The sequence below is a fragment of the Vespula vulgaris genome, chromosome 13, assembly GCF_905475345.1.
Source record: "Vespula vulgaris chromosome 13, iyVesVulg1.1, whole genome shotgun sequence".
In the NCBI taxonomy this organism is placed as follows: Eukaryota; Metazoa; Arthropoda; class Insecta; order Hymenoptera; family Vespidae; genus Vespula; species Vespula vulgaris.
The window spans coordinates 4,376,910-4,403,517 of NC_066598.1; the positions used below are offsets into that span (position 1 = coordinate 4,376,910).

The 26,608-nt window shown below is 24.2% G+C and overlaps 2 protein-coding genes across 2 annotated transcripts; both read right to left on the minus strand.

Moving 5' to 3' along the window:
• Positions 1-11,636: 11,636 nt before the first annotated feature.
• On the minus strand, positions 11,637-15,120 carry LOC127068540 (uncharacterized). Its single transcript, XM_051004824.1, has 7 exons — positions 14,970-15,120; positions 14,685-14,851; positions 13,867-13,986; positions 13,671-13,788; positions 13,338-13,596; positions 11,782-11,914; positions 11,637-11,708 (listed from the first exon to the last, which is right to left on the minus strand). Exons 1-7 carry the CDS (start codon positions 15,118-15,120, stop codon positions 11,637-11,639), a joined length of 1,020 nt encoding a protein of 339 aa, XP_050860781.1.
• A 422-nt stretch (positions 15,121-15,542) lies between these two features.
• On the minus strand, positions 15,543-18,117 carry LOC127068541 (uncharacterized). Its single transcript, XM_051004825.1, has 8 exons — positions 18,087-18,117; positions 17,787-17,856; positions 17,118-17,231; positions 16,699-16,824; positions 16,523-16,571; positions 15,916-16,061; positions 15,663-15,795; positions 15,543-15,593 (listed from the first exon to the last, which is right to left on the minus strand). Exons 1-8 carry the CDS (start codon positions 18,115-18,117, stop codon positions 15,543-15,545), a joined length of 720 nt encoding a protein of 239 aa, XP_050860782.1.
• Between the last annotated feature and the right edge of the window lie 8,491 nt (positions 18,118-26,608).

A 26,608-nucleotide genomic window follows, 5' to 3' on the forward strand; every position in this document is an offset into this window, starting at 1 on the left:
TTTATAACTATAAAATTTATATTTTCATTGTCATTTTCTTTACAGCGTTCTATCAAATATCATTACAAATGAAAATATTTTTTAGATTAGTTGAAATAGGAGATTTGTTGTTAATATTAATAATTTTCCAGATAATTTAGACAAACACGTTTCACAATCCACGTAAAACACAGAAAATAATTTATTCCTACTCACCTTAGAAAAAACTTCATACAACGTAACGACTATTCCAATGATTCATAGCTCGCATAACTTTTTATTTCTTCTTGACGTAAGTAGTAACAGCATTTAAATATTTATGGAAATCTTGTTGAATGAACTTGATATCCATAAAAAGATATTGGATGTTTTTATGCAGAATCTAAAATTAATATTTTACGATTTAGAATTCATATTAAACAAAAATTTTTAACGTCGAGTTTGGCTATCCATTACAATGTATTTCCGTATTAAAAATATATAATATTCGTGAAAAAAATTAAATTTTTCTTCTCGATGTTCGGAATATTACCAGCATGATACTTTTACTATTTTAATAATATATCATAAATATTAAAAAAAAGAAATTATTATACTTAAGAAAGGCAAATTTAGTTATGATTACGCTGCATTCAATTGTTTTTCTTTTCTTTTCAATATTGTAGATTATTGAGATATCTTAACAAAAATCATATGTATATTAATAACAATAACAAGTGATATATTATCATAGATAAAAGATTTTATTGAACTATAACTATAAAAGAAAAATTCTTCACTGAGCAAAGCTCTCTTATTGTTTATGTATTACTGAATTAAATCAAATCAAAGATTACGAGAATCATTGCAAAGATAATTGGAAATAAATAAATTAATAAGAATTTATCAAATTAACATTGCTCAAAAAGAAAAAAAAATTAATTAGAATTAATTACAATTGATTAACATAAATGAACGAAAAGGATGATTCCGTTATATTTGGATAATTACCAGTAAAATTATTACATCAACTAACTATCAATAAGATTTCTCCCTAATTCTATCATTATATCAAATAAGTTGTATATATTTTTCATCATTTTTAAACGATTTACTTATTTTCGATCTGCAATTTATATATTAAAATTGAATGTCTCCACTCATTAAAATACGTGAAATGACAATATGTTGTTATAAGCTAATAAAGAAGACAACATATGTTAAAAATTAAATCCTCTAATCTAATTTAGCAACAATTTATTAAATCGATATTCGTTCTATACTAATGAAACAAAATTTTGCGAATATATCTTTTTCGAGAAAATGTACAATTATTAAAATTTCATTACTGAAGGAAAAGTCGACAAAACTTAGATACACATTATTTAACGATATGAATAATACAGGTTATATTGTAATATTTATTTCCAGCATATTTGATAGAAGAGTGAATATTTTGAATTGTTAAAATAAAAGTCATCGTCACAAAATAACCGATTTTATATTTCGATTATCACAAGATTGTTTATTTTTACAATAAACTATAATATATCGTAACGAAAGAAAATACTTTTTGTATTACTTAGAACAATATATATTCTTTGTTAACATAGAGAATACTTGAGAAAAGTTTTGAATTGTACAGTTATTGTACTTACTGTAACAAAAACTTTATGCGACATTACAAATATACCAACGACAGAAATCTTGGACTGCTTTATGTATCTTATTAATAAAAATAATAGCAGTTTTTGAATTTTTATGAAAAGAATATAAAACGGAATATTGCGATATAAAACATTTTCGAACCTGCGATATAAAATATTTTCTTTTTCATTCAAATAATCAATAACTTACTTATTCCAAAATACATTCTCAATTATTAATGCTCAATATTAAATACATTAAGTTTTGTGTGTGTGTGTGTGTATCTTATACTTTTACAAAAACTCCATAGCTATAATTCCTAAACATTCGTCCCATGTACAAATTAATATAAAAAGATGGCTGGATAAATGAAACTTTCTATTAATTCTCTTGTACTTAGCAATGCGGTAAATAATCGCAACATTTAAAAGAAAATTAAGTTATAGCAAAATATATGCAAAAAAAATATTTTTGAATAAATAAGTCGAAAATCTGATGAATCATGCGCTAAAATAAATAATTATACCGTAGCAATTATAAGGATATTATTAATATACAAGAAATGAAAGAAAGTAACTAGATCCGAAACGAAAATTGCAATTAAGTAAATCATCTTATACAAATTATATATCAAATCTACAAATCTCAAATCTCAAGAAAAATTGATTATGAAAATAAATAGTAAAAAACATGTTTTTTGTATATTGCGAACGTTCATGCAATTATATAAATAATATATTTTTCACTATAAAAAAAAAATAAATCAATCCAAGAAAAGTAATACGAAGTGTTGAGAAACTAAAATAAATTCCATTGTAAATACTCATAACAGATAAAGCAATCAAGGTTTTCTGCAAAATATTGAGATTAGATTGGAATTTAAGATCTTAACAGCTGATGAAACTGAAAAACGAAACATCCCACTGACAGATAAAAATTCAGCATCAATCGTTTGTAAAAAGTATGTTCATGAAGATAAAAAAATAAAAAATTTGTGAATAGAAAAAACAAATTTAAAAAATATTCGTCTTGAATAAAATATTAATTCTCCTAAAAAATGTTTATAAACATAAGCACAAGCTACGACATAATAACTAACGATTACCTGATACAAGATCATTGTTGATTCGAAAACTGTTATTACACAAAAAAGATATAGGTGATCGTACGAACTTTGATAATGATGAAGACCCGTTATAAGTTGTACTAATCAATAGGAAAAAGGAAAGTGCTGCTCGAAGTAGCTAATACTTCTAACAGACATTCTAAAGTATCTAACGTTATTTGTCGCGAAATAAACAAACTGTGCGCCTCTACCTTATTGCACATTCTGATAAGTCCTTCATTAGAGTATATAGCACTATTTTTTAAATTAATAATCACGTCATCACAGCTTACAGCCCTTCTTTTAAAACAGTGACATCATAATAATTCCATAATGATCGAATCTATACAACATAATTGGGAATTCAATTTAGTATATATATTCAAATAGTATTCAATGTATCGTGAAAAATAATTAATATCTATTCTTACTAAATTACATCAAATCGTATGCTTGTTTAAAATTTTTATTCCTGCATGAATTAAGTTAAAACTAATAATAATATTAAATAATAACAATAATTAATAATAATAACTGTAATAAAAAAATGAGTAACTATAAAATTATGAGGCATATAAAAAAAAACTTTTACCTGATGCACAATCATAGGTAATACGTAAATAGTTACTACACACAGAAAAAACAACAAGTCTTTCGAATTTTGATGACGACGTACGCCCAATATAAATTGCACTATCTCTTTGGAAAGAAGAAAGTGCTGCTCGTAGTATTCCGAACCTCTTAAAGACATTTTGATACAGTTGATATTTTCAATTACAAAAGAAACAACTAAGACCACGCTCTTATTTCATTGTGCATTCTAATAACCCTTCATTGTAGCAGATAGCACTACTTAGAAAACATTGACGAAAAAATTTTCCCACCATAGAGCATAACGTCAGAACGTATTTTTTCTTTATAGTTTTATAGTGTCGAACCCTTCTCTAGACGTCTAAAATGCACATGTATATTAACACAGATGGTTGTTCTCAGCTATTACGCGAGGGACCTTATACCTTACCCTTTTAACTGTCACGGACATGCGCAGCTGCGGCTTGTGACTGCAACTCTTGTCAGATGTCGTCCGACCGCGGAACGGTACAAGTACTTGGAAAAGAGTAACAGATGTTGGAAGAAACTAATCGATATAACAATAGGTAAGATGTAATGGACTTTATCGCTGAAATTTGTTCAAGTGAATACATTTCTTCGAGTAAAAATCAATCGAGTTCATATAGTTTTACAGTCATTGCTGTAGAATGAATAGCGATTTGATAATAGGATATGTGAAATTAACAAAATGTAAAACCAGGACATTTTATCTTTAATATTTATGTGATGTGAAGTTTAACATGTGAATACATTATGTCTTTCTTTATTTGTAACCATAAAATTTATATTTTCATTGTCATTCTTTTTACATCATCATTTACAGCGTTCTACGAAATATCATTACAAATGAAAATATTTTTTGAATTAATTGAAATAGATTTGTTGTTAATATAAATAATTTTCCAGATAATTTAGACAAACACGTTTCACAATCCACGTAAAACCTTAAACAAATATGTACACAAAAAATAATTTTTTCATATTCACCTCGGCAAAAATTTATGCAAGAATTTGCGATGTACCGTAGATAATTTATTTCTACTTACCTCAGAAAAAACTTCATATGACGTAACGACTATTCCAACGATTCATAGCTCGCATAATTTTCTACTTCTTGCTGACATAAGCGATGATAGTATTTAATTTTTTATGGAAATCTTGTTGAATGTAACTTAATATCTGTAAAAAAATATTGGTTGTTTTTATGCAAAATCTAAAATTAATATTTTACGATTCAGAATTCATATTAAACGAAAATTTTTAACGTCGAGTTTGGCTATCCATTACAATGTATTTCCGTATTAAAAATATATAATATTCGTGAAAAAAATTAAATTTTTCTTATCGATGTTCGGAATATTACCAGCATGATACTTTTACTATTTTAATAATATATCATAAATATTAAAAAAAAGAAATTATTATACTTAAGAAAGGCAAATTTAGTTATGATTACGCTGCATGCAATTGTTTTTCTTTTCTTTTCAATATCGTAGATTATTGAGATATCTTAACAAAAATCATATGTATATTAATAACAATAACAAGTCATATGTTATCATAAATAAACGATTTTATTGAACTATAACTATAACAGAAAAATTCTTCACTCAGCAAAGCTTATGTATTATTCAATTAAATCAAATCAAAGATTACGAGGATCATTGCGAAGATAATTAGAAACAAATAAATAAATATGAATTTATCAAATTATCATAGCTTTAAAAGAAAAGAAAATAATTAGTTATAATTTATTACAATTAATTAACATAAATGATGGAAAAGGATGATTCTATTATATTTGAATAACTTATTTTTATATCATCTAGCTACCAATAAGATTTCTTTCTAAGTGCATCACTATATCAAATAAGTTGCATATATTTTTCATTACTTTTAAAAGATTTACTTAAATTCAATCTGCAATGAACATATTTTAAATTGATGTAAACTTAAAAATAATTGATTGTTTTCAATAATTCAGCTAGGAAATTTATACCATTGACTATTAATCTGTCGATTACTACTATTGTCAGTAGGGGCAATCGTCGATACATTGTAGATGCTTGCAAGATAACAGTAAGTGGTAGAAAAATAAATCGATTTAACAAACCGTTTTTGTTACTTTCAGAGATTTCTGAAACAGAAAATTTCTTGTTTCTTACTATTATAAATAAATACTTTTAAGTCTTCATAAAAAGAATATTGAATAGAATAATGCTGTAAGAATATCTGATACAATCTTAATATATCCAATATGATTTACACAGGCTATTGATAGTACGATAAAAATACTTATTATTATTATTATTATTATTATTATTATTATTATTATTATTATTATTATTAGTAGTAGTAGTAGTAGTAGTAGTAGTAGTAGTAGTATTATTATTATTATTATTAGTATTATTATCATATTAAATATATTACATAATAATCCAACAATATATAGTAAGGCATTAAAACACTTGTAATCTTTTTATAATAACTTACAGATTGCAGATACTAACAAATATTGCAAAATTCAATCGATATATCGTGTTTATGATATATGCACAAAAATACTTACCCACTATAATATATGCAATTTATTTTGTTTCATATAGATATATAAAAAAAAACATGCCTTAGATTAAATCATGTAATCGATTTTAGCTATAATGTAACTCGTTCTATGCTCTATAGTTAAAAATGAAACTTAAACGAACGTATATGTATTGTTATAGAAATATTATTATTATAAGAAAAGCGAACAAACTTTTTATTCTCAATACACATTACAAAGTAATATTTATTGCTGTCATATTTGATACAATAGTGAATATCTCGTATTTTTGAAATAAAAATCATCGTCACGGATCTTATATCTTAATTATCGTATGATTGTTCATGTATACAAAAACTATAATATACCATTGCGAAAGAAAATGCTTTTCGTGTTATCTGGAATAATATATTTGTTGTTAACATAAAGAATATTTGAAGAAAGTTTGGAATAGCAAAATTCCTTACTGCAGATAAAACTTTGTACGACAATACAAATATACCACTGATTGAAATAACGGACGGCTTGATGCTTCTTGTTAATAAGAATAATAACATTTTTTGAGTTTTTATGGAAAGAATATAGAATGGAATATTGCATCTGCAATATAAAATATTTTTATTTTAATTCAAATAATTAATAATATAGTTAATATACTTATTTCCAAACCCTTTCTCAATTAATTATATTTTATATTATATTCATCTATATACGTATATACGTGTGTATGTAACAATCTTATAATTCTGTGAAAGCTGCATTGCTACAATTAATAAGCAATTGTCCCATATAAAAATTAATATAGAGAGTAGAAAGAAATACAATCAAATAAACGAAGCCTTCTGTTATTTCTCTTGTGTTTAATATTTTGTTGAATAGTTGAAACACCTAAAAGAAAATTAAGTAATAATTAGATATGTTTAAAAAAATATTTTTTAATGCATAGATAGAAAATATAATGAATAATGCATTAGAATAAATCGTTATATTACATTTATTTCAGAAATATTACTTACATATAAGAAATGAAAGAAAATAGATATCAGCGAAGTGAAAAGTGCAATTAAATAAATCATTCTGGAAAAATTATTCATCAAATCTATGAATCTTAAATAAAAAAAAAAGGAAAAATTGATTAAGATAATATATAATAAAAAAATTTTTAAGATAAATTGTCAGTGCTAACACTTGTGCATGCTTTCATAGAAAATAACAAAATATATCCTTTTTTATAGATATTTTTCATACTTCACATATTCTTTAAATTATTCTTGAAGAGCATGTACAAAAGTATACTGATAATTATACATTCGACGTATATGTTTTAAAATATTTGATTTTGTTTATTAAATTTCGCACTAACTCTGTGACTCTTTTATGACACTTGATTATATCGATCATCCAATCCAATTCTCCCTGAAGTGGTCTACTACCCCAAGGATTTGCTGTATATCGTTCATCACAGCTAAATGGTTGACGTGCTTTCTTTCTAGAATAAATATGTAAAATAATATTTAAAATTAGAAAATTTAATTAACCAGAATATTCTTTATCCAAATGAACAGTGTTAATAGTTTTTACTAGAAATTTTTATATTACTTATTAATAAATCCGACATATATTATTGGATATAAATAAATACAAATATTCTTTCCGAATCAAACACGTACATTATAATAATGAATTGACCATATGCATGATGTACTAATATCCAATAGAATGAATAACAAAGAATACCTATTATTATTATAATAAGAGAAGTTATTATTTGATAAATAAGCAAACTATAATATAACAATCCTGGCTGTAAAATATTATGAACGGGAAAAGGCAACGTTAAAAGGATACCGTCCTTAGTTCCAAAAATATACAGGAATACATTTAAAATACTTGGAACTGTTATTGAAATAAAATAAAGATAGAAGAAAACTGTAACAATACAAGAAGATGCATAATTGCAATATCATTTTACAATTGCTTGTACTCATTTTATTGGACCTACATGTGAGAAGACGCACGTATAATCTGCTCCTGTTTGTATATTTTTCCATAATATTTAGTTCTTCTTCATTTGTCACAAACTCGTAATCAAATTTCATATGAGCAAATAATAATTTCGTCTAAAAATTAAACATTTTTTCGATTATTTAACTGAAAAGAAAAAAAATCAATGCAAGGACAATAATACGAACCTTTGTTAAACTAAAATAAAAGATAACATAACAATAAACAAATTGTAAAACAGGCGTCATCAACTTCAATACTTTTAAAATCGATTTCATCTTTATGCCCAACGTGTAGATCTGATAAAACTGGAATTTTGAAATGATTTTTAAATCTGACATAATAATTAATAAGTGATTTTTTAAAAATAATTAACAGATAAAGCTAATCGACTAACAACAAGTAGCTTTGTTTATTAAGAATTAAAAAAATATTTATAGCCTAACTCAATACGTTATTTTACGAACTAAATATTTTTTAATATTTTCTTTTTTATAATTAATAGAAAATTTGGTAAAGCAAGCAAAAAACTTTTTAAATCTTAATTTTTATTCGCTTTAAATTTATTTTACTTCATAAAAGAAGATATAATTTGACTAAGTCAAAGAAAGAGATTTTTTATAATATGTTTTAAAAAGATTTATAGAAATCAATTTGTTTTTAGAATAAGATTAAATATGTAATAATAATTGTATCAAATATTAATATAAATATTATATTATTAATTAATATTATACAAATATTAATACGCATAAAAATGCTTAACTAATAAGAAACAAAAATAGCAAAATATTATACAGCACTGTAATGAAAATTTACAAGTAATAACGTACAATAGTATCGCTAACAAAATTTCTATTCAAATACTTATTATTTTTAAAAAATTAACTATTGCAATATATTAACTATAACAATCATAATGAGATAATCGCTTATATATTTAAGATATATTTACCTGATGCATTACCAATGGTAATATGTGAACCATCACCACACAAAATACGAACATCTGATTATACGAGTTTTGATTGGTATACAGCCCTAAAAAAAGTTGAACTGGTCGATTTGAAAAAAAGAAATGCTGCTCGAAGTGTGTTAGACCTCTCTGATACATTACGAAGTGTCTCACGTTCACTGCAACGAAATAAACAATAAACTCTACATTTCTTCTTTATTGCGTATTCAAACTGTTGTTAATACCAGTAGCACGATTTGTAAAATCATATGTAAATTATTATCATAATAATTAAATCAACAGAAAGTAACGTTAAAACTTGATAATCAAAATATTGAGCGGTCTGAATGTATAATATTTTTTTCTATAAATTATTATGCCATCGAACCCTTTAAGATACGTCTAAAGTATACGTAAATATGATAACAGATGGTTGCTCTCAACAATTAAACGAGGGGTTTCAGACCCTTGTCTTTAAATTTTCAATAAGATGCACAGTAACATCTGCACGAGTGTTAACCATAGCCCTTGTTCGTCATCGTACGACGTAAATACAATACAAGTACCTAGAAGAGAATAATAAATGTTAGCATAAACAAATTGATATAATAGTGACTGTAATGTAGATAAATTTATTCATAATACAAATAACTTTCTTCGAACAAAAATAAACTAAATACTTCTACTTCTACAATCATTACGTTAACAAAAAGCAAATTAATAATAAAAAATATTTGGATTTACGATACGTAATTATTAATGATCAATATGGACCCTTCATTCAAAGAAATAAGTACATTTTATTTTCTTTGGAAGAAATAAAATCTTTAATATATGATAAAAAATTTTATACTTTCATTATGCTATTATCGTATCATTTGCAGTGTACCATAATATACCATTGCAAGTAGAAATATTTTTCGGATTATTTAAAATAAAAAAGATTTCCTATTAATATAAAAGTTTCTCGAAAAAATCTGAACAAGCATTTTACACATTATATGTAATACCTTAAACAAAGATATTTTATTGCTACTCGTTTTAACAAAAATTTGTTGAGACTTTCCGAAATTTCTAAAAAAAAAAATTGCTTACTTCTTGCTTAAAAACAACTTTTGTGTTTTTATACGGAATATGCTGTAACGATACATAATAAAATCAAGGACATGTACAGGTTAATACTTCGATAAGAGTGTTATTATTACATATATATATATATATATATATATATATATATATATAATATATTATATAATATCCTAACAATATATAAGAAGATATTTAAATACTTCCAAACATTATTGCGATAACTTATAGATTGCGAACAGCAGCAAACATTGCAAAATCAATATTCAATCGTATATGATCTTTATAATTGCATGCGCAGAAATACTTACTTACTGTAATTTGTTTTCTTTCATATAAAAGAAAGAGCAGCATGCTTATCTTAAATCGTATAGCCGACTTTAGCTACAAGGTAACTGATCCTATGCTATATACTTAAAAAGAAAACAAGCAAATATACATAGTGAACATATATACGTAGAAAAAACGAATTGCTATAGAAATATAATTATTATAAGAAAAGTGACAAAACGAAAATTTTGATATTAAATACACAATATATTGTACTATTTTTTGCCATTTATTTGATTCAGGAATCAATATTTTGTATTCCATATGGAAGAAAAATATTCGACATTTAGAGAATAATAGATATCATATTTTAATTGTAGCAAAATTTTTCATTTGTACAACAAACTATAATATACCATAGCTAAGGAAAATGCTGTTTATATTATCTGAAATAATATGTTGGTTATTAAGATTAGTACTTCAAAAGAGTTCCGAATAATTTAATTAACCTATTTAATATAATACAAAATAAGCGTTCAAAAAATTAATTTCAAAAATAATTATTTCTGACTAACTCTGTAACTCTTTTATGACACTTGATTATATCTATCATCCAATTCAATTCTTCCTGAAATGTTCTACTACACCGAGCATTTTGTGCATATCGTTGATCACACCAAAATGATTGACGTGCATTCTTTCTATAATGAACATGTAAAATAATATTTAAAGTCACAAAATTTTATTAAACTTAATATTTTTTATCCAAGTAAAGAGCATTAATAATTCTTACTAAAAATTCTTGCGCAACTTATTAATAAATTCGACATATACTATTCGATATAAATAAATACAAATGTTCTTCCCGGATTAAACACATACATTATAATATTAAATTGAACATAAACGTGCTATACAAGTGTCCAATATAATGAATAACAAATAATTTCTATGATTATTACAAGAAAGGCACCTATTATTTGGTAAAATATGAAAACAGGTGAAAAGAGGGGTGCTGACTTAATTTTTGCAATTTGAGAGACATACATACGCAGAAGTGTTGCTCGATTGCAACTCTTCTCAGTCGGCGTCCGACCACTGTAAAGGACTGTCGTTTAAAAAGAAGTGGCACGAGTCAAAATAAACATAGTATAGTCGATTCAATCAATAATATATGTAACATAAATGTGTATTATAAGTGTAATATAAATAGAAAAGTATAGTGCAAATATAGAGTGTACTTCCTTTTTTTAAGGAAATATAAATATAGTGATGGACATATCAATTAGAAGAAAAAAGGTTAAACGAATAAAAGAAAAAAGATGGACATTTTGATAAGCAATATACATTTTACTGTTTACGACTGCTACAATATCCAATACAAATAAATATATTTATCCTTGTTTGGACATAAATAAAATCTTCGTCATGAAATAATAGATCTCATATTTTCATTATGGCAAAATAGTTGAAGTTTTTATCGTGTTATAATAAATCGCAGCAAAAGAATATGCTTTCTGTACTATCTACAATAATTGGTTTGCTTTTAACGTAAATAATAATATTCGAAAAGAATTTAAAGTATAGAATGTTACTTACTCCGGCAAAAACTTCGTGCGACACTACAAACATACCACCGATTGAAAGTTCTGTTGGTTTTATGCTTCTTATTAATAAGAGTAGTAACAGCTTTTGAGTTTGTACAGAAAAATTGTAGAATGGAATGTTACACCTGCAGGATAAAAAAATATTTTTATGTTCATAAAAAATATGTAAAAAATTGCTTTCTATGTTGCTAATTAATTAAATTGAGCTTATTATTTTAGTCGTCTGTATTGAATTCTTACAATTCTTTGAAAACGTCATTGCTATGATGAATAAGTAATTGTCCAATGTAAAAACTAATATATATAATAAATACAAATGCAGTCAAATAAATGCAGCATTCAATTGTTTGCCTTTTATTTTTTAATATGGTAGACAATTGAAATATCTGGAAAGACATGTTACATCTATATACACAGAGAGAGAGAGAGAGAGAGAGATTATTTATATATGTATATATATATATATATATATATATATATATATATATATATATATATATATTATATAAAAGATATATGTAAAGTAATAATTAGATATTAAAAAAAATTAAATGTTGAATACTTAAGTTTAAATTATAATAAATCATATACTATTTAAAATAAATAGTTATTTCAAATGATATTACTTACATATAGGAAATTAAAGAAAACAAGCAGCATCGAAATAAAAACTGCGATTAAGTAAATCATTTTGGACAAATTATTTAATAAATCAACAAACCTTGAAAAGAAAAAAATGGAAATTGATTATGATAGTATATAATTTAGATGTATACTATAAATGTTCAAGCTAATGCATACTTTTACAGAAAATAGCTAAACATATAATACTCAAAAGAAAATTGATTTTCTGATTAAAAAATAGCGAAAAAATTGTTTTTTATTATACTTATTTGTAATATTTGATTTTTTTCATAGCTTTTTTAAAAATATTTGCGAAATATTTTCATATACGTTTATTATATATATTTTATAAAATTAAAAAGAAAACTTAAAAAAATATTTTAATAATAATTCTAAAGCAATGATGATTGAACAAAAGTTTACATTAAAATTCAAATTACACGTCCCGAAGATATACGAGAAATTCTAATTTGATCCAACTTTAGATTAAAAAATAGTAACAATTTTGAAAATACACAAATTTTTTTACAAATAGCACATGTAACAAAAATAAAATGTGTATTAGGATATTTAAAACTGCAATTGAAACAAACGATTTCACTCGTACTATGGGGAAAAATCTAATATTTAAAAAAATTTATTTGATAAAAATTTATTTCGAGCTTACTTCGTGATTCTTGTATAAAACTGAATTAGGTGGACCATCCAATTCCTTTCGTCTTGCAGTGTTGCAATACACCGATCATTTTCTACATATTTTTGATCATTATTAAATGATTTACGTATATTCAATCTACAATTAACACGTTAAGTAACTCTTACGTTCATGAAATAAAATATATTATTTCCACTAAAAGTTTCAATGCAGAAATTATTAACCATCCCAACGTTATTTAATATAAAAACCATAATACTTTCTCTTACATTATAACACACAATTGACCACATGCGTGTTGTATTAATACCCAATACAATGAATACAGTATAATGCTTATTGTTATTAGAATAAAAATTGCTATTATTTGATAAATAAGCAAACTATAATATAGCGATCCTGCCTGTAAAACATTATCAATAGAAAAAGGTAATGTTAAATGAATACTGCCTGATGTTCCAAAAATGTACAAGAAAACACTCAAAATACTTGGAAACGTTATTGATATAAGATAGAGGTAGAGCAGAACTGTAAAAATACAAAAAAAATGCATATTTACGATATAATTTTACTATTGTTTGAACACATTTTATTTGACCTACCCACGAGGACATACACATATAATTTACTCTTGTTTGTGTACTTTTCCATAATGTTTAGTTCCATTTCATTTCTCACGAACTCGTAATCAAATTTGATATGAGCAAGTAATAATTTGATCTGAAAGATAAACATACTTTTTCATAAATAAATATATTCGAAAAGAATGAAAATTAATGCTAGAACAATAATACGAACCGTTGTTAAACTAAAGTAAACGGTGATATAACAATAAATTATATATAAACCAGGTATCAATGACTCCAATACTTTAATAGTCGGTTGCAGTTGCTTATCTGTCGTGTAGAGTTGATAAAACTAAAATTGTGGAATTTTTTTGAAATTCAATGATATAATTAATATCTTATCTTAGAAAATTAGCTAATGAACAGCAATAATCGACTGATAATGGGTAGTCTTATTTATTGAAAATTGCGAGAGTAATTATATGACAATTCAATACATTATTTTACCGAACTAAATAATTTTTTTTTATAATAGAAACAAAATTTAATACAGTAGACAAAATCTTTTTAATTCTTATTTTTTATTTCTTTTAAAGATATTATACTTCTAAGAGATGATACAATATAATTAAAGATAACTTAAAGAAATTATAATTAACTTAAAGAAAAGATTAAAGTGATCGTTTCTTTAAACAGGAATTTTCATTCAATGTTGTAAAAAAATAATAGAAAATTATTTCCGTTTATAATAAGATTAAACAGGTAATAATAAATGTTTCAAATATTAAATATTCATTTGCATAAAAATACTTATCGAATAAGAAACAAAAATAAAAGAATATTAAATGATACTATAATGAAAACTTATCCCAATCTAATAAATAACAAACAATAGCATTGCTAACAAAATTTCTATTCCCACATGTACTATTTTAATAAGATTAATTACGGTAATATATTATCTATTAAAAACGTATTGAAACAATATCGCGTATACATATATATATATATATATATATATATATATATATATATATAAAATAGATTTACCTGATGCACTATCAGTGGTAATAAATAACCAATTATCGCACAAAGCATGAAGAACTGATCACGAGAATTTAATCCCAGAAAAAATTGGAGTAATCGATTTGAAAAAAGAAAATGTCGTTCATAGTAACTAAGACCTATTGGTAACATCGTGAAGTGTCTTGCGTTAACTGAAAGAATTGATCAATAAAATCTACCCTTTTTGTGTATTTTAATTGCCGTCTATTACAGTAGCTATAACACTTTATTAAATATTAAAAAGAAAAGTGTATGTCATCATTATTGAACCTATAGAATCTAATATTCGAATATTTCTTCCCTGTTGAAAATTATAATATCGAATACTCAAAGGTGCTGCAAAATATGAAAACAGGTGATTGTTCTCAACGATTGAAAAGAGGGGTGCTATATGACTTAGTCTTTGTAATTCGGAAGACATGCGCAAAAGCATCGCTCGATTGCAACTTTTCTCAGTCAACGTCTGACCATTGTAAGGAACGGTCGTTTAAAAAGAAGCAGCACGAGTCAAAATAAACATAGTATAGTCGATTTAATCGATAACATACGTAACATCAGTGCGTATTATAAGTATTATAAGTGCGTATTATAACGTAAATGAAAAAGTATAGTGTAAATATATAGAGTGCACTTTTTTTCGAGGAAATATATATATATATATATATAATGATTGAAATGTCAATTAGAAGAAAAAAGATGGATATTATGATAAGCAATATACACTTTACTAATTAGGACTATCATTATATCTAATACGAGTGAGTATGTTTATATTCTTCTTCGAAAAAAAATATAATCTTTTCAATAGGTCTCGTATTTCCATTGTCGTAAAATCGTTTTGGTTTATAACATGCTGTAATAAACCGTAGCAAAGGAAAATGCTTTTTGTATTAACTGGAATAATGAAATTTTTTATTAATATAAAGAATATTTGAAAATGATGTAAAGCAGTATTATGCTTACTGTCGCGAAAACCTCGTGCGATGCTACAAATATACCACCGATTGAAATCTCACTTGGTTTTATGCTCCTTATTAATAATAATAATAGCAATTTCTGAGTTTTTATGGATAATGTATAGAATGGAATTTGACATCTGCAGAATAATAGATGTTTATTTTTTTTTTATCTTGATAATTAATAATTTTTTTTATGAGAACATATTTTAAATTAATTCAATTGAATATAGCGTTAGGTTTATGGATAACCATCTTACAATTCCATGAAAGCGTCATTGCTGTGATCTATAAGCAATTGTCCAACATAATAACTAATATAAATAGTAGAAATTGATCCAGCCATGTAAATGCAGCATTTGATTGTTTCGCTTGCACTTTGCAATACCACAGATAATTGAAATATCTGAAATAAAAAAAAATAGAATTTAAAAATAAGATAATAATTAAATATTAACGAAAAAAATATTCTTCTATAATTTTTTATGATATATGCAAATATACATTGAATCAAATAATTCTATGTACTTATGATAAACCTATTACTCACATATAAAAAATTGAAGAAAACGAGTAAAATTGAAATAGAAATTGCAATTAAATAATTCATTTTGCAATAATCATTAATCAAATCAACGAGCCTTGAACAGAGAAAGAAAAAAGATTATTATCATAATATATAATAAAGAAACGTATTTAGTATAATATAAGAGTATTCGGGTGTAAATATAAAATTTAATAAAAATTTAATTCTTAAATAAAAATTTAAGAATGAGACTTTAATTGTAAGATAGATATATTTTTTTCGATAATATTCTTTCAAGTATGAATTTTCTCATGCATATTTCTCATATTTCATATGTTCACCATATTGTTCTTAAAATGATATACAAAAATATATTGCATTATCGCATACCTACATTTAAGTCATATGATTTTAGAATATTTAATGTTCTTTATTGAATTTTTTTAAAAAAGAATAAGAATAAAAATAAAAAGAAACATCTAAAAAATTAATTTCATAAGAATATTATTTCACTAACTCTGTGATTCTTGTATAACATTTAATTATGTCGATCATCCAATCCCATTCTTCCTGAAGTGTTGTATCACTTCGATCATTTTCTACATGTTTTCTATCATTTTTAAATGGTCGACGTATTTTCCATCTGCAATGAATATGTTGTCAAAGAAAAAGAAACAAAACAAAATAAAAAAGGGAAGAAAACTAAAAAAGTAAACAAAATAAAATTTACATTTTTACCAAAATTTACGTTTATATACATAATATGAAATTAATCATAAATTATTGTTATAAATCATGCAATGTTTCAAGTTTATTTTTTTTTTTTTTATTTATTATTTTTTATATCAAAAATTTTAAAAGCAATTACTATCGAATCCAACAGATATTATTTAATCTTTAAAGTAAATATATCTTCTAAATGAAACACGTACTTACATTATAATGCTAAACTGACTACATACGTGTTGTATTAATACCCAATACAATGAGTAACATGCACTTCCTATTATTCCTACTATAAATAGTGCAATTACTTGATAAATAAGCAAGCTGTAATATATCAATCCCGCATTTAAAACATTATTTACGGGAAAAGGTAATGTTAAATTAATATCATCCGATATTCCAAAAATATAGAGAAAAACGTTTATTATACTTGGAAACGTTATTGAAATAATATACAGAATGATGAGAACTGTAACAATACGAGAAGATATTTATATCATTGAAATGTCGTATGATAATTATAATTGTTTTTCATTTGAAATTCTTTTTCCTTTTTTTTTCTTTCTTTTTTTTGCGCTTACCCACTATAAGATACACATATAATTTGCTTCGATTCGTGTACTTTTTCATAATGTTCAATTCCTCCTCATTCGACAACACCTCGTAATCAAGTTTAAAATGAACGTACAATAGTTTCACCTTAAAACGACACATTTTTTTCCGTAATCAAGAAGTTTTTTTCTTTCTTTATTTATTTATTTATTTATTTTTTTAATTTACTACACACAAGATGGTAAGAAGAATGGTAAGAAGAAAAATTAATACGAACTGTTAGTAAACCAAAGTAAACGCTAAAATAACAATAGACGACAAATAGACCAGGTACCATTGTTTCCAGCACTCTTATAGCCGAATGCAGATTGAAGTCCGACGCAAAAAGCTGATAAAACTGGAATATATCGTTAAATATAATTCAAAACATTACGTGATAATAAGTAAATATTGATTCTTATAAATAAATAATATAGAGAGACTGGGAACGTTTAAATCAGCGTTTCTCAATTTTTTGACGATCTAATATTAATACAAAATTTGTGAAAATCTGATGGAGACTGGTGGCACTGTACATTGTTTTAAAGATAGGCATATTTACAAACTATAGTTCTGTAAATCTCTTACAAATTAATTTTGACTTTTTACGTCTTGACATAACGGAATAGGTAGCATTTCGTAGCACATTAAAAATTTTATTCGACTTGATAGATTGAGAAACACTGATATATAAAGAGTGATATGAAAAATAACAACATTAGTTATTGATCAATCTAATATATTATATAATATAATCGAATTCTCTTGATACTCTTAAATATGTACTTAATTATTTATTATTTTTAACCATCTTCAATATTCTTTAGAAATTATACAATGTGATAAATAAAAATGAACGAGTTAGAAGGGGATGGGGTGTTTGAACCGGTTGCTTGAATCTTTTTCTCTAAATTATAAAAATTAATTTAAAAAAATGAATTTATTCTAAGTGAAAAAAAATAGAACACATAATAATGAATATTTTAAATATTCAATTTTACGTTCCACTTTTACAACCTCTCTATTTCAGCATCATCCCTCTCATCTTCTTATCTCTTCAAACACCATTCTCCCAAAATTTGTAAATTTTCTCTGATAATAATTAAATCATTATATATCATTTTATTGTTGTTATTATTATTGTAACATATATGGAATTCGATTACGTGTTTTGGCAACAAACATTTAATATTAAATTTCATAAAAGTGTTTATCGAATAAGAAATAATAAAAAAGAAAAATAAAAATAAATCCCATTAAAAAAAAAAAATATTTTAATTTATACGATATTGACAATTTCATCTTTACTGATTCAATAGAATGTAATGAAAAATTTTTTCGTTAAATTTCTAATCACATTTTTTTTATTTAAACGATATTATTAGTAATAAATAATAATTCCGTTCAAATTGATGATAGATAAATTTACCTGATGTAATATCATTGGAGATACGGAAACAATTACAGCACAAAACAAAAAGAACTGACCATTTGTACTTTGTTCGGGACGTATGCGTATTAAAAATTGTAATAATCGATTCGAAAGAAGAAAATGTTGTTCGAAGTATGCTAGACCTCTTAGAGACATTTTTAATCAGTGTATCTCGCGTTCACTGAAACGGAATAAAGAAGAAACTTGACGTTGTTTCTTCATTACACATTCTAATTGACCTCTGTTGCAATAGATATAACACTTTATAAAATATTAATACATAAATAAGTACCCTATAGATATTGAAATCCATAGAATGTAACATTTTAAATTTACCTTCACGATACTTTTTTTTCTTTTTGAAAATTATAGTATTTTGAAAATTATGACACCAAAGGTACGATGAATTCTTTTGTATGTATAGAAATAACAGGTGATCGTTCCCAGATGTTTAAAAAGAGGGTCGCTATACCTTAGATTTTTAGTTGGGAGAAACATGCGCAGAAGGGTCAGTCGATAGCAACCCTTTTCAGTCGCCGTCCAACCACCGTAAAGGACATTCGCTTAAGAAGGAGCAGCACGTGTTAAATAAACAATACAGTTTATCGACAAAGTATATATCATATTTTTTATACTTGTGAAAAAAAAAATTGTGTGAATATATAAAGTATAGATTTTTTATTAGAAATTTTTGAACGAATCGATGAACGAAATGTCAATCATAATTACAAGAGAATGAAATAAAATTTTGATGCAAGCTTGTAACAAGTGAGTATATTATACATTTTTAAGAATAAATGAAAACTTCTTTTTTTTTTTTTTAATTACATCTTAGATTTTATTGAAATCTAATTTTTTTTAATCATATCATTTTTATAATGTAATTGAAATAAATTATATCATTTGATTAATAAATATAATTTTCATTGTCGAATGATAATTTAAATTTATAACGTGGATATTATAAATAAATCGTAACAAAAGATAGTGGTATTTGTATTAACTGAAACAATTACTATTAACATAAGGTATATTTAATAAAGAGCATTTTAAAAAATAAATAATATGAAAGAATATGATCTCCATATACTATATATGTAGTATTCTATAGTGAAAAATAAATAATATGGAGGGATATAATATCCATATACTACATATATTCTATATTATTTGTGATGAAATTAATGCATTATATAATTAATGATCTCGTTATTGTTAAATACTTATTTTTTATTAACAAAACATTTACCTTTTGTCAACAAAATATGTAAATCCTTTTTTTTATATTATTTTTTTATATTTCTAATCATAAATACTTACAAAAAATTATTTAATTCTTAAAAAAAAATAAAAATGAAATAAATATCGAATATTAATATTCATAAAAATTTTTATCAAATAAATATAAGAAAAAAAATATCTTATAAGTAAATACGTAATACGACACTAACAATTTTTTTCTATTTATTGGATAGAATGCAATATATTTCTTTACTAAATTATTAAAGTCATAATAACACATTTTTCATTAAAAAAAAAAGATAAGTCCGCTAATTAAATAGCTACAATAAAAATAATAATAATCATGTGTATATTAAAAATAGATAAATTGACCTAATGTAATATTAATCATGATACATTAATAGTTATTACACGAATCTGAACCCAAATGCTATGTCTTGAACTTTTAATTTTCAAGACCATGCGCAATAATGTCGGTGATAAATATAATATAATTAATACATATAATAACATGAAAAAGAATAATATTTGATCGATTATTTTGTCAAAAATAATAATCGATTATTGATACCAAATATCAAATAAAAAAAGAAAACAAATAAACAAACAAGTAAACAACCGGCTAATTCAAGGGAACAAAACATACATCACTTAAGAGTGCATATAAGAATTTAGAAATGAATTAAGTAATGAAAGTAAAAACTTCGTTTCTTTCACTACAGATTTCAAGGAGCGCCACTATACGAAAAATGGCTAACGTTTATCCTCAACAAATGAATTCAAACAATTCTTCATTCATTTTAATGAACATCTAATTTTAAAAATAATTGATTAATGAACGTCTAATTTTAAAAATAAAGTTTTAAACGAAGAGTCAAATTTTTATCGAATTTTTGGAAAAGTTTTATTTTTCGTGTCAAGAAAATGTTGAATAATTCGTGCATCTGGAAAAAAAGGAAAAAAAATTCTTTTCTTTAAAATTTGAAAAAGGAATTAATAATAAAGATAAGAACTTCGTTTCTTTCATCATAGATTTCAAGGAATACCATTATACAAAAAATGTCGAGAACAACAAAAAAACAATATTTTGGGGTTTATCTCAATAATGAATCTAGAGATAATTCTTAACCGATTTTGATGAACAATGAATTCATCTTTAAAGTGAGACCTTATTTGTCAATATCAAAAAAAAAAAAATTGAAAAATTATATATGGATCAATCGTTTTCGTAAACCATTGAGAAACAAAAAATGATGAACAACCTTAAGGAACAAGACGTATAAAAAAAACAAATATCTGTGCGACAGTAGAGTGTATTTTTAAGTGACTTTATTGATTACACAATTTGCCAAATTTTCTATTCTCGTGAAAAAGAGTTTAATGACGTTATAAAGTGAACACAGTCAAAAATAAAAAGTATTTATGATTAAAAGAATGAATAAAATATGTAATTTAACGATTAACGTCAAATAGTTAATATTAAACATAGATAATGCATATTTCAATCATTATCTTATTTAATAAATACAATTATTAATAATATAATTATTATTAATAATTAATAATTATTAATATTAAAAGATAAGTTATAAGTTAACGAATACTATGATACACCGTAGCAAAAGATAATGCTTTTTGCATTAACTGAAAGAACAAATTTAACTTTATCAGAATGCATCGAACATTGATTATTTAATTTTACTTACCACAGAAAAAACTTCATGTGACGAGATGAACATACCTCCGATTGAAAGCACGCATGGTTTCATGCTTCTCATAATCATGAACAATAACATTTTTTGTGTTTTTATGGTAAGATTATTAAACGGAACTTGACGCCTGTGTAAAAAAAGAAAGAAAAAAATTTTGCAATTTTTTTCTATAGAAAATAATTAATGATTTACTAAGAGAACAACTTTTTAAATAAAATTATTATTTAGCTATTCACGTTAGATAAATAAATAGTCGGCGTGACGAAAATTTATAGGAACTTACAATTCTTCAAAAATTGCATTGCTATGATCCAATAGCTTCTGTCCGACGTAAAAATTAAGGTATAAGACCAGAACTGTACCAATAATAATAATACAGCAATCCATTGTTTCTAATGCATTATGCAGTATTTCCGATAATTTAAAAATCTAAAAGAAAGAAAACCATTTCGTATAATTCATATGAAAGAAGAAGAAGATTTCTTTAATAATTTTTAAACGATACATAATGAACATATACAAAAACGATTATTGGTAAATATTTTGTAGAATAAATGCTCAGTTTCTACGAATATTATATGGTTGATATAAATAATTAATTTGTCGAAGTTGCATCAGTATTACGTCAAGGTTACAAATTATTATATTTACAAATATTGTAACTAAAATACTGGCAATTTTTCTATTATAAATACTAATCAAAAATATTTAAAATACTGATCGAATAAATAGCATAAGTAGATTTAGTATATATGAATATTTTGACCGGTATAAATAATTAATTTTATCAAAGCTCCATCGATGTAATATTCACCTATATTATCTAGTGATATTTTTCGTTATCACCTATATTATCTATCATATCTATCAGATCACCTATATTATCTACTGATATTTTTCGTTATAAATACTGAGCATTTATTTAAAATATTAATTAAAAATATATAAAATACCGATCGAATAGCAACCTACTTCGCTTACATATACGTCACTTATTGCAAGCATATTTTACTTACATAAAAAAAATCAAAGATAATGATCACCATCGCAAAGAAACTTATTATCAAGTAAGTACTATTGGAAAATTTATTTAACAAATCAACAAACCTTGAACAAAAAAAAAGAACAAATGAATTACAATAAGATATAATAAAAGGGAAAAAAACAAAACAAAAATTTTGTTAAACTAACTCCGTGACTTTTATATAACGTTTTATTATATCGATTATCCAATCGTATTCTTCTCGAGATCTACAACAACACGGACTTTGTCTATATCGCCGATACTTTTTAAATGGTTGGCGAATTTTTAGCCTGAAAATAATATATTGTAAAATGCGTATTCATAATTAATAATTAATATTTGTAATAAAAAACGAATATAAATAAATACTTCACACATTAAAGACGTACGTTATAATACTAAATTGAGTGCATGCGTGTTGTACAAATATCAAATACATAGATATGAACAAACTGCCTATTGTTATTAGAATAAAGATTACTATCATTTGATAAATAAGCAAACTATAATATAACATTCCTGGTTTTAATATATTATTAACGGGTATAGGTAATGTTAATTCATTGTCATCTAATGTACCGAAGATATGAAAGAAAACATTTAAAATGTATGGAAATATATTTAAAAATATATAAAAGTTTGAGAAAGCTGAAACAGTAAAAGATAATATATGATTATAATAAGACGATTAAATTTTTTCATTAACATTGGCATAGACATTTACCTTACTTACCTATGATAATATACGTATACAATTTGCTTTGTTTTGTATAATTTTTAAAAATATTCAATTCATTCTCATCGGACAGCTGATCGTAATCCTCCTTAAAACGAACGATTATAAATTTCATCTAAAATTGAACAACATTACTTCTTCGTAATTAAATATCTTTTTTTTTAGATATGAAAAAAATAAAAATATATACGAACTGTTACGAAGCTAAAATATGTTGTACTATAAACATAGAGAATAGATATCCCTGACAACATTTTTTGCAGTTCTTTGACGTTGACTTCTAATGTAATGTCCGAAATGAACAGCTGATAAAACTGAATTAAAAGTACGCTTCTACGTATCGACAAATGTGGTTATACATTCATTGTAAAATAAGAATTAAAACAAAACAAAAGAAAACAGAATAACTAACAAATATAGCAATAACAAAAATAATAATAATAACTATAAATATAAAATAAAAATATAAATGTAATTAAATAAAAATCTACATAACAATAATTATATAACGATAATAAAATAATAAACAGATATACGAAATATCGAAATAGGAACGTTTACCTGATGCACAATCGCAGGCAATACATAAAGGGTTACAACAGAAACAAGAAGCAACTGTTCGTGCGAACTTTGAGAAGGCCGTAAACCAATCAATAATTGAACTAATCGATTCGTAAGAAAGAAGTGCTGTTCGTAATAACTTAGACCTCTTAAAGACATGCTGATGTATCTGATGTTTACTGAATTGAAGAAAGCAACGAACCTCACGTTTCTTTTTCATTCCGTATTCAAATTGCTTTTTATTATACCCGGTAGCAGGAACCATTTTCGAAAATACAATAATATAATTATAAGAATTAAATCTATAGAACACAAGAACTTTTTCTTCATTTTTTTTTATTCTCGTAATAACAAACACTTTATAATACGCATATGTGTTTAACAGATGACAATTCTCAGCAATTAAACAAGGGAAGATATATCTTTTACTGTTAATTTTCACGAACATGCGCAGTAAAGTCTGTTGATTGCAACCATTGTCAGTCGTTTACCAACCACGGTGTAGAACACTTGCTTAAAACGAAGCTGATAAATTGCTACAATCTTTAGTGAAGTATAGTTCATTATATCGTTTACATGATTCGTCAAATATATAATTGTAAAAAAAAAATTTTACTACGATAGAAAAATAATGAATTCTAAAAAAAGTGATTATACTACTGTTGCTAATGAAAAAAAAAAATTATTACTTGGTAAATAAGTAAATTATAAAAGAATGATCGTTGATATGAAATTTTTAATATGAGGAAATATAATGTTAATAGGTTAACATCCAATGTTCCATAGGGATAGAAAATAATATTTATAATAGACGGGGTTGTTGCTAAAATAATACAAACGAGAAAGATTCCTGCAAAAATAGAATAATCGTGAATATGTTATTTATAGTTTTTAACATTTAAACATACATATTTCCCTACAATAATCGTAGTACATAATTTGTTTTTTTTCTCTTATATTTTTCAAAAATTTTGGATTCCTCTTTTCTCGATAATTGCTCATTATTAATTTCAAAAAAAGTGATTATCAGTTTAAGCTAAAATACAAACATAAATGTTAAACGTCTGCTAAGTATGCAAAAAAGAAAAGGAAGACAAATATTAGAAACAATGCAAAATATTAGAAAAATGATACTAACCGTTATGAAATTAATATAAATTTTAATTAAAGATAATACATATAATATAGTAATTCAATATATAGTAATTCATAATATAGCAATAAAAGATAATACATATAATATAGTAATTCTTTGATAGTCAATTGCAACATAAATTTGAACATGAAAATCTGATAAAACTGAAGAAAAAAAATACTTTTATTTATATATTATGTAGTAAAATGATAATTAGAAAAAAAGATCTCTAAAAAGAATTGTATCACTTAAAATATTTTATTTTATATTTTTTATTCAATTAAAACTTTTATTCAAATTATTTATTTCATTATATATTTTATTATATATTTTATATTATTTTGAACTTTTTTTGTTCAGAAACGAATTAATATTTAGAAACTCTTTTCATAAAATAAAATAAAACAAATAATTTAATTGATTGTCTAAATCATACCGTTCAATTCTCTAAATCGTATTCCCACTAAACATAATATAATAAACTCATAAATAGAAAAATAAGATAAAATAGCAAGATTCAGATTATAAAATGAGATAAATGAGATCATGATATTAGAAAAAACAGAAAAAGAATATGTAAAAAGAGAGGAAATTGTAGGAATATATGTAAAAGAAAGAGATGTAAAGTACAAACAAAAATAAAAAAAAATGAAGAGAAAGTAGAGGAAACAGGGTAAGTAGTTGTTTTTCCAATTTTTAATTTTTGCAATTTTTGTTGGAATTAATCACTTAATAAAAAATATGATAAAATATAGCTTAGCCAATTAGTCTTTAAATATCGTAAAGTTATCGGCAAAATACATATAAAACAAATTAGAAATTTTGTATTCGAAGAAATCAAATAAAAATATATCAATATATATATCAATTTACAGCACTACCTGGCAAGTTGTAAAATATCTTATTATAACTTTTAATAAATATTTTTATTACTCAAAATATGATATATATATATATAAAATATATGTGTATATATATAATATATAAATATATATGTGTGTGTGTGTGTGTATGTATATATATATATATATATATATATATATAGCTAAATTATAATTGTATTATAATCAACAAGATTTAAATAACATATTTTATATAAATAAAATATTTTTATTAGAATTTAATCGATGGAACAACAAAAAATTAAATCCTTTCCAATTGTATTAGTATGAATTCATTCAGTAGTATTCATCACATTCATTCATTCAGTACAATTCATCAGTAATGAATTCATATATAATTAGAATATCTTTGCCGTATTTTACGAG

Excerpts from the sequence above, each read along its gene's own strand:
- LOC127068540 (XM_051004824.1), bottom strand. The coding sequence starts at position 15,120 with ATGTCTTCCGAATTACAAAGACTAAGTCATATAGCACCCCTCTTTTCA. Across the intron at positions 13,789-13,866 it reads TTTACTTTAGTTTAACAACG|ATCAAATTATTACTTGCTCA; the intron begins GTTCGTATTATT and ends TTTATCTTTCAG. Across the intron at positions 13,597-13,670 it reads ATATGTGTATGTCCTCGTGG|TTCTGCTCTACCTCTATCTT; the intron begins GTAGGTCAAATA and ends GTATTTTTACAG.
- LOC127068541 (XM_051004825.1), bottom strand. The coding sequence starts at position 18,117 with ATGTCAAGACGTAAAAAGTCAAAATTAATTT. Across the intron at positions 17,232-17,786 it reads GCTGGAAACAATGGTACCTG|CTTGCTTATTTATCAAGTAA; the intron begins GTCTATTTGTCG and ends GATATATTACAG. Across the intron at positions 16,062-16,522 it reads ATCATTTTAAGAACAATATG|ATATTTCAATTATCTGTGGT; the intron begins GTGAACATATGA and ends TTTTTATTTCAG.